The sequence below is a fragment of the Dermochelys coriacea genome, chromosome 11 (assembly GCF_009764565.3).
Source record: "Dermochelys coriacea isolate rDerCor1 chromosome 11, rDerCor1.pri.v4, whole genome shotgun sequence".
NCBI classification, from domain to species: Eukaryota; Metazoa; Chordata; order Testudines; family Dermochelyidae; genus Dermochelys; species Dermochelys coriacea.
In genome coordinates this window covers 23,190,214-23,205,013 of record NC_050078.2, presented here as the reverse complement: position 1 = coordinate 23,205,013, position 14,800 = coordinate 23,190,214, and the positions used below count along the sequence as shown (strand labels likewise).

Below are 14,800 nucleotides of genomic sequence, written 5' to 3'. Positions count from 1 at the left end.
AACCACAGGTCAGAATATCTTATACCTCAGTGATTAGAGCACTTGACTGAAAAAAAATAGGAAACCCCTGTTTAAGCCCTTTTGTCAGAGGAGAGAATTGACCCAGGATCTCCTACCTCTTTGGCAAGTGGCTAGCCACTGGGCTAGCCACTGGGCTATAAGCAGGCACTGCCTGCTGTGGTTGACTTGTGTAAAGTGAGGCAGGCATGTAACTCATTCTGGCAAGAAACAGCTTAGGCTCCTAAGCCCTCTGACTCCCATTCATGGATCACGAAGCGGAGATAGGTGCCTTCCTGCAGCCCGGATGAAGGCACCTATCTGAGACAACAGTGGGGCTTAGCAAACACACCTCTCGTCTGGCCCTGCCAGATTTTACTTACATAGTAACAGTCCTTCCTCTGCTACCAAGATATAGTTACAAGAAGAGATCACACATATCATGTGGACAGCAGTTTCTATGTAGTTTAAGGCTGGTGCACATGGGAAATTAGTTTTATGTACTGTTCTTGTTTGAATTCATAGTATTCAATTACTTATCTCTACACTCACTCTCTCTTTCAACCAGCAGACACATAGCTCATCTGATAAAAAGAGAGAAAATAAAAAAAAAATGGTTGATATTTAACTTTAAACTTCTCAGATCTTACAAAAGGAGTACTTGTGGCACCTCAGAGACTAACAAATGTATTAGGGCATAAGCTTTCGTTAGCTACAGCTCACTTCATCAGATGCATACAGCGGAAAATATAGTGGGGACATTTTATTTTCACAGAGAACATGAAACAATGGGTGTTACCATACAGACTGTAACAAGAGTGGTCAGGAAAGGTGAGCTATTACCAGCAGGAAAGTGGAGGTGGAAGGGGGGGACCTTTTGTAGTGATAATCAAGGTGGGCCATTTCCAGCACGTTACAAGAACAGTAGGAGGGGAAATAAACAAGGGGGAAATAGTTTTACTTTGTGTAATGACACATCCACTCCCAGTCTTTATTTAGGCCTAAATTAATTGTATCCGGTTTGCAAATTAATTCAATTCAGCAGTCTCGCCTTGGAGCCTGTTTTTGAAGTTTTTTTGTCGAAGAATTGCCACCTTTAGACCTGTAATCAAGTGACCAAAGAGATTGAAGTGTTCTCTAACACGGCTGCTACTCTGAAACCTGTCAGATCTTACAGTTTCTCAAGACTTCAGGGTGGTTATTTGAAGCACCTGGAAAAACGGTAGGTGATGTTTTGTTTAGCTTAGCTGATTAGTGTTAATGGAGCCATAGCCTAGTGAAATAGGAAGTTTAGTATGGTTGACTGTGACAAGTCTAAATGTTGCTGGTATGATCAAGTTCCTTACCCTTCAGCGGCCAGCTGTAGAAGGGAAACTTAGGCCTTCTGTCAGGTACTGTGACACTGCATGGCCAAGACCAAAGATTCCACGTTTGATAACACCTCTTATGGGTTATAATTAGATCTGGGCAATAATTTTCAGACCAATAATTTATTTGCCAACAAATTTAGATTTGGTTGACTCAGAAATCATGAATCAGATATAAAGTCAGCAAATAGTGTAGGCTGGGAGGGCAGGGTAAGATTCACAAACTGGCCAGAAGAGGAGGTGGGGGTTCTAGTGCCCAGTTTATAACTTTTAGACCAGTGGATAGAGTCCTCACCTAAGACAGTGGAGACCCAATTTAGAATCCCTGCTCTGGAACAAAGATTTCAATCTAGTTCTTCTTCCCAGATAAGCATGTTCTCCTAGTTCTCCTTCCTCCCAGCCACCAAGATACTCACTACTCTCTTGTTGAAGCTCCACTTTGCATAAAATACCTGAAGGTTCATTGGGCCAGAGAAAGAACATGAGATTGACTACGTAGTCTGGTAGATATGACTCTCCCCTGGGAGAGGGGAGACCCAAGTTCAAGTGTCTATTCCCATGAATATTTATGTGCACAATGTTAAACAGCTTTGACAGCAAATGTTGAGATTCTGCCCCCCCCACTCCCCCTATGGTAAGGGTGCTTACCTGGGATGTGAAAATTTGAATCCCCATGACAGCACAGGAGAGTTGAACCAGGGTCTCCCACACCACAGGAGAGTGCCCTAAACTTAGGGCTTAATCACATTACCACCACTGCCTTTTCCCTTCCTTCCCTGTCCCACTTTTGTGCCCTTTAAAAAAAAAAAAGACCCCAAACAAAATGTTTTACTGCAAACATGTGTTGTTCTATCCAGAACTAACTATTTTGACTGGCCAAAGGTTTTTGTATTCAGTTCAACACAATTTTTTTTATCATCATTATTATTATTTTGGAAATGCCAGTGAACCAAAAAAGAAAGAAAATCAGTTATTTGCCCAGCTCTAATTTTTGTTGTTTTGCCTTCCCTGATAGTCTTCCTGGAGTCCCTCAGGGGATTAGAACTGGATTAAACCACTGGAGCCACTTGACATTGACCAATTAAATTTTATTTGGTAATCTTTATAAAAATGATGATTTCCCCCCAAATTTGCTAATGCTCCTAAGAGTCCAGAAAACTCAGCTAGCCTAGTTAATAATGTTGGGCATCACTGGCACTGACAACTCTGCTCTTCTTCAAAAATACCACATGCCAGAGGTGACTTCTATGTTCCAGATTTTGAATTCCAAAAACTGTTGACTCAACCATTAGTTCAGAGTTTATGTTCCAATAACTTTCACTGTGCTAATAAGCGATGGTCACATAAACACCACCCTATACCGGAAACGTACTGACCGCTATACTTACTTGCCTCCAGCTTTCATCCAGACCACACCACACGATCCATTGTTTACAGCCAAGTTCTACAATACAACCGCATTTGCTCCAACCCCTCAGACAGAGACAAACACCAACAAGATCTCTATCAACTTCTTACAACCCCTTATAGTAGTCTTACAACTTCTTACAACTACAATACCCACCTGCTGAAGTGAAGAAACAGATTGACAGAGCCAGAAGAATACTTAGAAGTTACCTACTACAGGACAGGCCCAACAAAGAAAATAACAGAACGCCAATAGCCATTACCTTCAGCCCCCAACTTAAACCTCTCCAGCGCATCATTAAGGATCTACAACCTATCCTGAAGGACGACCCATCACTCTCACAGATCTTGGGGGACAGGCCAGTCCTTGCTTACAGACAGCCTCCCAACCTGAAGCAAATAATCACCAGCAACCACACTACAAAAACACTAACCTAGGAACCTATCCTTGCAACAAAGCCCGTTGCCAACTGTGTCCACATATCTATTCAGAGGACACCATCATAGGGCCTAATCACATCAGCCACACTATCAGAGGCTCATTCACCTGCGCATCTACCAATGTGATATATGCCATCATGTGCCAGCAATACCCCTCAGCCATATACATTGGCCAAACCGGACAGTCTCTACATAAAACAATCAATGGACATAAATCAGACGTCAAGAATTATAACATTCAAAAACCAGTCGGAGAACACTTCAATTTCTCTGGTCACTTGATTACAGACCTAAAAGTGGCAATTCTTCAACAAAAACACTTCAGAAACAGACTCCAATGAGAGACTGCTGAATTGGAATTAATTTTCAAATTGGACACCATTACATTAGGCTTGAATAAAGACTGGGAGTGGATGTGTCATTACACAAAGTAAAACTATTTCCTCATGTTTATTCCCCCCTACTGTTCCTCACACATTCTTGTCAACTGCTGGAAATGGACCACCTTGATTATCACTACAAAAGGTTTTTTTCTCTCCTGCTGGTAATAGCTCACCTTACCTGATCACTCTTGTTACAGTGTGTATGCTAACACCCATTGTTTCATGTTCTCTGTGTATATAAAATCTCCCCACTGTATTTTCCACTGCATGCATCCAATGAAGTGAGCTGTAGCTCACGAAAGCTTATGCTAAAATAAACTTGTTAGTCTCTAAGGTGCCACAAATATTCCTTTTCTTCAGACAGCACTGAGTCCCATAAGGGAGCCCTAGGGGGCAGCTGTAATTTAGGTAGTCTGTGGCAGGTCTAAATTACACCAGGGGCCTCCTCTCCAGGCCTAAGGTGATTTAAAACCACCTTACACCCCCACCTACCTCTTTTCTCCTAGGCTGCGAGGTCTGTTCTGCCCGTCTCAGAGGCACAGTATAGAATCTCACCCTTAGCCTTACTATACACTATTTTTAAATAAGGCCTATATATGCCCAATAGTTATCAACCTGAATTAATGACCACTATACTTCAGATGACTATATTTTGCCTGACAAGCAAATATCATTACTCCCACCCCCTACTTGAGGCATGATCCAAAGCCCACAGAAATAAAAATCAGTCCTTCTATTAAGTCCAGTAGAGTTTGGATAAGGTCCTTGGTCCCTTGTCAATGCTGCATCTTGCTATACCTGATCAATGACTTCCATTTATTAAGATTCTTATTTATATCAGGTTTTGACAGCAAATAAAAACCCCCACAAATATCTAGATGCTATAAATGAATAATAACAGTTTGTGGTATGTGATGTGGCATAAACATTATAAAATAAGATAAAACTACCAAAATAAAATCAATCAAAATCCCACTGAGGAATGAAATCCCAGAAACCCGGTTCTGAGACCAGAATGAGTAAACGTTTGTGTCTTTGGAATAGGAGTTAGGCTTGCTGGATGCTAAACCATGAAAGCCTGTGCGGCCTTTATCGTATAATTGAGCATCCTAATTGCTGCTGAACAGAACCATGCAATTATTTCATACAATTCTCAACATTGATTTGTTATATCCTATCTAATATTTTTTGAGAATTTTGTAAACACTGTTTTACCCGATGAAGTGAGCTGTAGCTCACGAAAGCTTATGCTCTAATAAATTTGTTAGTCTCTAAGGTGCCAAAAGTACTCCTTTTCTTTTTGTGAATACAGACTAACACGGCTGCTACTCTGAAACCTGTTTTACCCAGGTTTCAGAGTAGCAGCCGTGTTAGTCTGTATTCGCAAAAAGAAAAGGAGTAATTGTGGCACCTTAGAGACTAACAACTTCATTTAAAAATTTGTTAGTCTCTAAGGTGCCACAAGTACTCCTTTTCTTTTTGTTTTACCCAATTATTGACAGCTAACTGAAAAAAATATATGCTGTATTCCTCTCCAGTTGAAATTCAGAGACCCATTAATGCAAAAGCCTCATCCTACCTTGATGAATTCACTTCAGAATTCTGTCAAAATGGAGCAAGTTTTCACTAACTAACAAGGCTAACTAACGAACAAGGCTAATTTTTTTAAATTTAGTTGAGGTGATGTGATTTCCTCCTCTACTTTTTCTCCTTCAACTTTCTAATGCCTACTTGGCTTTCTAGAGACAGCATTTATTTTTTATAACAGAAAAGAATCAATGTTTCTATGGGAACTAGGGTTACTGCCTGGCTGGTATTTGACTGACCTGGTCAGCTTTTTTATGGATTTTCCAGTGGACAAAAAAATAATTTAATCAGCTGGGGGGGGAATTCAAGTTTGACTAAAGATTTGCAATATTATCACAATACACAAGGATATCTAATATTAAAAGTTTCTGTGTCCAGCTAAAATGCTGCAGTGTTCAGACTTCCACAGTTTAAGCACTAATAGATCAAAACTGTTGAAAATACAGCAACTGTGTGCCCACCAACACACAAGTGCACCACGCATGTGTGATAGAGGGTTTGAGTCACGCCAGAGTGAGGAGACATCGAAGCTCACTTCAGAAACTTCCCATTCAATGACAAGAGGCTAAAAGGAAACAGGCTGCAAAGACCGGCTGGCAAAATTTGCTGATGAAACAAAAGCCCGTTTGTTATCATTGATGTTATCAGTCTTATCTATACATGTTCTCTTTCTGGATACTATAAGTGGGCTATTGCATAGTTGCTTTGTGGTTGGGGTCTAGGGTTGGAGCAGGCTTGCCTTGTGCAATTTTTTTTTATTTCGAAGATGATAACCCTAAGTGGGACTCAGTTTCTTTCTATGTTTCTACCTGTATTTTTCAGAGTCCTCTGTTTCTCTTCTTTCTCCCCTGTGGACTCTGCTGTCCGTTTCCCCACACCTCTTACCATTCCCCCTTTTTGCCAATCCTTGCCCATGCTTCCCTATCTGGACCTAGTTCTTTGTTCTCCTCCGTCTCTTACTTCATATCATTATCCTCCTTGTATGTTACCCCGCCCCATACACACACACACACTTATGCAATGATTTGATGAAAAAGACCCACCAGTGACTATTGGCAATCTCCTGTTTTCAAGCAGAACAGATGCAGCCAAAATTAAGCAAGCTGAAAAACAGTCATTATATAGTCTTTCAGCACAAATATCAGTTTTATCCTTGCATTTCCCATTTTAAAGCTATAAACCAAACGCAAATGCCACTAACAGCAGTGTGGATATTTCTCTTTTGCCATTTATACAGAATTTACTAACTGAAAAAAAAAATCTCAATGAGGAAATATTAACAAACCATCCTATCAAACTTACAGGGAAAGGACCTTTAGGTTAAGAACTATAATTTGATTATTTTTAGATCAATTTTATACTATTTTATAGTCCTATTCTCTGCCTATATAATTGTGTCATCATATCTTCATTATTCAACTATCCCCCAATATTTTCCTACTGTGTTCAGAGCTGATTACTCACGGTACTTTCTGCCTAACACGCTGCTGTCACACGGCATAACATGAGTCTTTACTTAAAGCTGAATCAGTAACCTCTTAAAAGAGGTTATGACATGAAGAAAAAGTGTTCTGCTTTCTGCCCTCCAATAGCAGTTCACCAGGTTGCCAAAGGTAGTTTAACCCATAGAACTTGGATCTTTTCCAAGCTGCTGTCCAAATAAATGTTTAAGAGGGTCATATGCAAGCAATATAAATCCGTAGTCTCAAGGGTTAAAAGACACCAGCTGAATGCACCAATAGCATTACTAGACGTGGTAAAGGACTAAAGAACTACAGACCTGCAGCCTTTAAAAAAACAAAGTTAAGTACAAGAGTCTGATCAAGCAACTCTTGGTCATGTTAGTAATTCTTATTCATAAGAGTACACTTTGCAAGATCAGTCCTTAAAAATGCAAGCCAAAGCAATTTGCTTTCTAAACTTACATCATCCTAATAGGGTTTTCAAAATACTGCATTAAATTCAAGTAAGTTACAGAACTATTAGTAATGGAAAAAATTCTAAATATAATATTCACATCATGACTGCTACAATATAAAGACTGAAATTAATTAATTGGCATTAATTTGCAAACTGGATACAATTAACTTAGGCTTGGATAAAGACTGGGAGTGGATGGGTCATTACACAAAGTAAAACTATTTCCCCATGTTTATTCCCCCCCCACACATACACAGTTCCTCAGACCTTCTTGTCAACTGCTGGAAATGGTGCACCTTGATTATCACTACAAAAGTTTCCCCCTCCCCCGCTCTCCTGCTGGTAATAGCTCACCTTAAGTGATCACTCTCGTTACAGTGTGTATGAGAACACCCATTGTTTCATGTTCTCTGTGTATATAAATCTCCCCAATGTATTTTCCACTGAATGTATCCGATGAAGTGAGCTGTAGCTCACGAAAGCTTATGCTTCAATAAATTTGTTAGTCTCTAAGGTGCCACAAGTACTCCTTTTCTTTTTGCAAATACAGACTAACACGGCTGCTACTCTGAAACCAGTGTTAAAAGTAATTTCACAAAGCTCATCTTTCTACTCCATAGTAAAACTACATTACCCTGCAGCTAGCAGCCATTTCAGACGAAGAATGAGGAAGTTCAACACACAAACAGCGTTGTGGTAAGAACAGCTTTTTCCACAGACCTGTGTTTTCTATGTAAACACTGAACAACATTATCTCTGAACACGTGACCATCTGCAGTTAGCCAGAAGTCAGATACATGAAACCTATTCCTCTGACCACAGCAAAATTAAATGCAACACTTTAAAAAAAAAAGCTAGAAGTAATTTAACTTTCTTTCATGTAGAGATACATTAATGGATCTTTGCTATCAGATTAGGGTGTATTTACTTTTGGTGCTGGGAATGGAGTGTAGCCACAGCCGCAGCTAAAAATAGAATGTAGCTTCAGTGGTGCAAGTAGCTAGTGTGACAAAGCTCTGTCCTTGCCTCCGTGGGTCCAGCGTTTCCTGGCGGATTTCGCTAGCCTCAGAGGCTCACTGTGACCCTCCACATAACCCTTCTGTCTCTAGAGATAAGGGTGACAGTCTACTGAGCCATTTTCATCATAAGCCAGCGAGGGAGGAGAGGAGAAGTTATCCTTCCTTGCACAGTCTCTGTTGTCTCCCAGTCTCAGTGATTAAACAGGGGGCAAAAGTAGGGGGGAAGCCCAGGCCCACCCTCCACTCCAGGCTCCAGCCCAGGGACCCTAACAGTATCAGCTATGGTAGCTGACCTTTTAGAAACATGACATGTACAATTCCCTGAGCTACTTCCCCCACAGCAGCCCTCACTTCCTCAAGCTCCACTTCACCCTTACCTCAGGGCCTCCTTCCTTGTGCCTGATATGGTGTGTACTACTCAGCCTCTCCAACCGCGCAACTTCTTCCCACAGCTCCTGACATGCACACCCACCTGACTGACTGGGAGGCTTTAACTAGTTTCAGCCAACCCCTGATTGGCTTCAGGTGTCCCAATCAACCTAGCCTTCTCCCTGCCTTCTGGAAAGTTCTTAATTGGCCCCAGTTGTCTTAATAGATCTGGAGCAGCTTCCATTTCACTTATCCTGGTACCAGGGATTAGCCTGAAGCGAATCTCTCTCTCCCCCACACTGCTCTCCAATAGCCTTCTAGCTTGGAGGGAGGTGGGAAGCTGCTACTCCAGCTGCTGCTAGGCCCTAAGCTCTACCTGCTGCTCCCCTGGCTGGGCCAGACACCCCCATTCTCTGCTACTTGGCTGCTGGACCCCCCACTCTTGGGTGCTGCTACTGCTCCAACTGCAGCCCTGGGGTGGGGAGGGGGCTGCTAGCCCACTCCCCAGAGAGGAGGAGTGAGGGACCCCAGCCACTGCTGTTGTGGACACCACCACCAGCACCACCACCTGAGAGGGGTCCATTCTGCCTGCCTGGACGACCAACTGCAGTTCCTGGAGCTGCTGCTGCTGCAAAGGCCGCTGCCTGAAGCTGCTGAAGCCCGAGGAGGAGAAGAAGAGGATCATCTGCCAGTGGGGCAGCACCTAGAGACTTTGCAGACCACCATGGAGGGGGCCCTAAGACTGAGTAATTTCCAAACTGTGCTCTTGTGGTGGGGGTTTTGACTGGGTTTGTACGGACACAGGAGGTGTGGCGGGGAGCTGCCCCCCGATCCATCTGTGTGTCCCCCCCAACCCCCACCACTACTACCACCACCGCTGCCCCCTCCACCACCCCCACTGGCTGTATACCATCTGCCTCAGCTCCTGCCTCTGGACTCAGCTGCTTGCTTGGCTTGCCACGCCCTATTTCCACCCTTTGGGCCAGAAGCAGCAGCCAGCTAAAAAAGACTTGTGCAAGTGCACATGGGCACATGTGCCCCCCCCGGACTGCCTACCCCCCAGCTTTGCCCTTTACCACCTGCCCCATTTGCCACTTGCTTTGCCTCCTCTTTTGCTCCAGCCCCCCTTACTAGCTTCAGTTTGTTTGCCTGCCCCGCCCATTTCCTTCTGCAGCCTTTGTTTGTTTGCCCCGCCCCAGCCTCTGAAGCTAGCCCCTTGGTTTCCCTGTTCTACCCCGAGACCGCCTAGCCCCTCGCTCCGTGTGCCCATGCCCCCTCCCATGCGCTTGTGCAATTCCCCTTTTTAGTTGCAACCCTCTTCACTGCACCCCCAATGTTGTTGTATCCCCCCCTCCCCTAGTGCACCAAGAGGAGCCGGAATTTCCACCTTGTGTCGGTGACTGACCCCTAACCCCTGATTGCCCCCCGTCCAGCCCACCCCTTTTGGCGCCCTCCTCCCCTGCCTGCAGCCTAGCGGGAGGAGTGGTCGACCTGCTTCCCCTCTCCCCTCCTCCTTTTGGTGTCCCCCTTTCCTCCTTGCTCAGGATGGCGGGGGATGAGACGGGTGAGACCTTTCCAGTGGCCCAAGCTCCCCCTACCCCTCCGTCACCCCCTCAAGCTTCTACTTCCGCTGCCAAACCATCTGCCATCGCCCCCGCTGGGGCACCAGCAGCGACGGGCACCGGGGTGACCTCCACTGCTGCCACATCTCTCCCCCCCTCAGATTTGGGGGGAGTCCTCCCAGCCAGCGGGAAGGGCCAGGGGAAGAAGAAGGGGGAGGGCCCCGCTAAAAAGACCAGGCCCTCCATGGCAGGAGCTGTCCCCGATGCCCCGGCCTCATCTCCAGCTGGGGCGCCCCTCCCCGCTGTTCCCTCCACCAGCTCTGCAGGTGACCCTCCCCCGGCCCCAGACCATACACCCAGGTGGCGGCAGCCCCCCCGCCTGCCGCTACATCATTTCTCCAGCCCACCGCCTCCGCTACCATCTATAGCGGCCAGGGCCCCTTTCTCACCATGACCAGGAAGCACGGCGTCCGTTGCCTCATGGTGCCCGCCTCACCCCACGTGGAGACCTATGTGCGGGCGTTGGCGAGGGTGGTGGGGCCCACGGCCATTGTGGCGGCCTCCAAAATGTATGGCAAGGTCGTCTTCTTCCTAGCATCGGAGGCCGCCGCCCAGGAGGCGGTGGAGAAGGGCCTGGCGGTCGGGGGCGTGTTCGTCCCCTTAGAGCCGCTAGAGGACCTGGGCGTCCGCCTGGTCCTGACCTCCGTCCCTCCCTTTCTGCCCAATGCCGCCCTGTTACCCGCCCTTTCTACCTTGGGAAAGCCCATTGTCTGTCATCAGCCCTCTCCCGTTGGGCTGCAAAGACCCCGCCCTCCGTCACGTCCTCTCCTTCCGCTGGCAAGTGCAGCTTCAACTGCTGCCGGCGGCGCGCGACGGAGAGGCACTGGAGGGGTCCTTCCTAGTCCTCTACCAGGGGACCCATTACAGGGTGCATTATTCCACGGGGGAGGCCCGGTGCTACCTCTGCCGGGCGATGGGGCACGTCCGGAGGGACTGCCTCCTGGCCCGGGAAGGAGGGGCATCCAGGACACCCGAGCCCCGGCAGGACACCGGCCCCGTCATCGCCGACGCCCCTGGCTGCCCGGCACCCGAAACCGCCCCTCCTCCTTCCCAGTCCACCATTGCTCCCGCTCGGGCCCAAGGGGTACCTCCCCGACTATAGCCAAACGAGCGAGAGAACCCCTCCCCCGCTGTTTGCAATCTGGGGAGGCGTGTGGAGGAGGGTGCGGCAGGTACACCGCCCTGCATGGGAGAGGACCCGCCCCAAGGGGAATCTTCCCTCCCTTGTGCTGCCCCACCGTTACCCCCTCGAGTCCCTGAGCCATCGCCTCTGCCCCCTGACACAACCCCTGCTAGCCAGCCCCCGGATGATGCCATGGAGGGCTGGGCCCTAGTCCAGGGGAAGCGGGGCAAGCGGAAGGCTCGAGCTCCGCTCCTCCCATCTGACGCGGGGGCCCCCCGGAAGACCAGGAAGGGGGGCACCGATGCGGAGCCTTCCACTCTACCCACGGGTGTGTTCCATCCACCAGAGCCGGCTGGGGAAGACGTGGCAGCACTGGAAGACGGTATCTCCCCTCCACGGGAGTCCCTCCCCTCCAAGACCCCCGAGGCACCATCTGAAACCCCAGTGTGCCCCGAAGTAACCGTCGCGTCAGGTGTCGGCGGGGAGAATCCCAGGGTAGCAGAAAATAATTTCCCCTCTATATATGAGGAGAGAGAGGCCCTGGGTCTGACCCCGCTCACCCAGGGGGAGGACGATCGTATGCCAGCGGGCCTCGATCTGGGCGACTTCATTCCAGCCCCCCTTTCCCCATACTCCCTCCCCGTAACCGTTGCTTCTGCTCCCACCTCCAAGGAGCCCCTGGACTCCTCCATCAACCCGGCTGCAGAGGGCACCCCGCTGAGAGCCGCCGAGCCAGTTGAGGCGACGGCCAGTGCCACGCGGCTGGAACCTGAGCCACCAGGGGCATCCCTCGCTGGTGAGGAGCATTCAACCTCCTTTCCGGGAGAGGACCCTACAGAAGAAATCCACCTCCTGATGCCGTGGCTGCCAAATCCACCAGACAGCTTGCGCCCGGCATCAGTGAGAGCCCTCTCCCGACCCAGACTCTCATTTCTACCCCTGCCCCTGCCCTTATCCCGCCCACCTCCCGAGATATTATTGCCACCCCTGGGACAGTCTCCTTCCCCTTTCCAACAGATGATTTCCAGGGAATGGCCTTTGTGTTTGCCCGTCCCGAACCACCAGGGGCTGCTATCCTCCCTCCGCCGCCCCCTATCGCCCCAGCATTCAGGTCAACCCATCAAGAGCCCCGTCGGGGGTCTGCACCCTGTCTGCCCGTCTCGCTGGGCCAGGTGGCTGTACCAAGGGCCCCATCGGGGAGCAACCAGACCATAACCCCAGCCCCCCATGCGCTGCGAGAGGAGTTGCGGGAGTTCCTAGAAGACGTCCGTGGATCCCGCAACAAAGTCCAGCTTGCCCTCCAGCGATGGGGGGACTTTAATCAAATCCTCCGGGCCGCAAGGGCCCTCATGGGGGAGGGGAAAAGGACCGGGAGACAGGGCGCCGCGGCCTACCAGCGGGTCCGCCACTTCCGTGACTCCTTACTCACCTACGGGGTGGGTCACGGACTGCTGCGCGGCCCGCCGGGAGCCAGGAGCATCCCTGCCAGCGAGGATCCCCCCCAGCCCACCTCATGGCACCCTTTACCATCGCAACATTGAACACCCGTGGCTGTAGGATGGGTCTCCGCAGGTCCCAGGTGCTCTCCTTCCTTCGAGAGGGGAGGTACTCTGTGGTTTTCCTGCAGGAGACCCATACGGATCCAACCGCCGAAGACAGCTGGCGGCTGGATTGGGGGGACAGGGTCTACTTTAGCCACCTCACAGTTCATACGGGTGGAGTGGCGACCCTGTTCTCCCCTGACCTACGGCCCGAGGTGCTGGGGGTCGCCGAGGCTGTGCCGGGTCGTCTGCTGCACCTCCGATTCCGCATGGAGAGGCTCATAGTCAACCTCGTCAACATCTATGCCCCAGCAGCGAGCCCGGAGCGGCTGCAATTCTATCAGCAGGCGTCCGCCTTCCTCGGCAACTTGGATCCTCAGGAGTGCCTGGTCCTGGGAGGGGACTTTAACATCACCCTTGAGGAACGGGACCGCTCGGGAACCGAGCAGAGCCCGGCCGCCGTCGCCGTCCTCCAGGAGATAGTCGAACACCACTCCCTGGTGGACGTCTGGCGCGACCACCACCCGGATGACACTTCCACATTCACCTTTGTCCGGGTGGAGGCCCATCGGTCGCGCCACTCCCGGTTGGACCGCATTTATTTATCACGCTTTCATCTTTCACGAGCCCACTCCTCCAGCATCCGGCCGGCCCCATTTTCTGACCATCACATAGCCATCGTGACAGCCTCCCTCTGCGCGGAGAGGCCGGGGCCGGCCTATTGGCATTTTAACAACAGCTTGCTGGAGGATGCGGGCTTCGTGGCGTCCTTCCGGGAGTTCTGGCTGGCCTGGCGAGGGCAGCGGCATGCCTTTCCCTCGGCACGGCGGTGGTGGGATGTAGGGAAGGTGCGCGTCCGGCTCTTCTGCCGTGACTACACCCGGGGCACCAGCCGACGGAGGGATGCAGCGATAGAGCAGTTGGAACGGGAGGTCTTAGAGCTGGAGAGGCGTCTGGCCGCCAGCCCCAAGGATCCACCCCTCTGCGGAGCGTGCTGGGAGAAGCGGGAGGAGCTCCGGACCATCGAGGACCATCAGGCCCGGGGTGCCTTTGTTCGATCCCGCATCCGTCTCCTTCGGGAGATGGATTGCGGCTCCCGCTTCTTCTATGCCCTGGAAAAAAAGAGGGGGGCTAAGAAACATATCGTCTGCCTATTGGCAGAAGATGGCACCCCCCTCACGGATCCGGTGGAGATGTGCGAGAGGGCGAGAGCCTTCTACGCAAGCCTATTCTCCCCGGAGCCGACCGATCCTAATGCTTGCAGAGTGCTGTGGGAGGAGCTCCCGACGGTCAGCGTGGGCGACCGAGACCGGCTAGAGCTGCCCCTCACTCTGGCTGAGTTCTCGGAAGCCCTCCGTTGCATGCCCACCAATAAATCTCCGGGCATGGACGGGCTAACCGTGGAGTTCTACCGCGTGTTCTGGGACGTCCTGGGCCCAGACCTAGTCACCGTCTGGGCCGAGTCTTTGCAGAGCGGGGTCCTCCCTCTTTCGTGCAGGCGAGCCGTGCTCGCCTTATTGCCGAAGAAGGGGGACCTCCGCGATTTACGAAATTGGCGTCCCGTCTCGCTCCTCAGCACGGACTACAAAATCATGGCCAAAGCCATCTCCCTGAGGCTAGGGTCCGTGCTGGCGGACGTGGTCCACCCAGACCAGATCTACACCATCCCGGGCCGCAGCATCTTCGACAACCTATATCTGGTCCGGGACCTATTGGAACTTGGGTGTAGGGATGGTCTGTCGTTCGCCCTCCTGTCCTTAGATCAGGAGAAGGCGTTCGACAGGATGGATCACGGGTATCTCCTGAGCACTCTGCAGGGGTTTGGCTTCGGACCCAGGTTTGTGAACTTTCTCCGGGTGCTGTACGCTTCCGCAGAGTGTCTGGTAAGGCTCAACTGGACCCTGACCGAACCGGTCAACTTTGGGCGAGGAGTACGGCAGGGGTGCCCCCTCTCAGGCCAGCTGTACGCTCTGGCGATCGAGCCCTTCCTCTGTCTCCTCTGAAGAAGGTTGACAGGGTTGGTG

At 50.1% G+C, this 14,800-nt stretch overlaps 1 protein-coding gene across 11 annotated transcripts in view; it reads right to left on the bottom strand.

Annotated features, from left to right (window-relative positions):
• The window catches only part of KYNU (kynureninase), a 118,203-nt gene that overhangs the window by 98,509 nt on the left and 4,894 nt on the right, over positions 1-14,800 (bottom strand). For 4 of the 11 annotated variants that reach the window (XR_006277918.1, XR_006277919.1, XM_043505073.1 and 1 more), the window contains exon 1: positions 7,737-7,874. The exons of 1 other annotated variant lie outside the window; for it this stretch is intronic. Coding sequence is in view for 4 of the 10 variants with exons in the window: in XM_043505073.1 (XP_043361008.1) it covers positions 7,737-7,874 (138 nt within the window). In the remaining 6 variants the exon portion in view is untranslated. Of the gene's footprint in view, positions 1-3,773; positions 3,828-6,646; positions 7,083-7,736; positions 7,876-14,800 lie in introns of those variants that run through there. 6 more of the 11 variants (XM_043505079.1, XM_043505080.1, XM_043505078.1 and 3 more) reach the window with 5 other exon arrangements.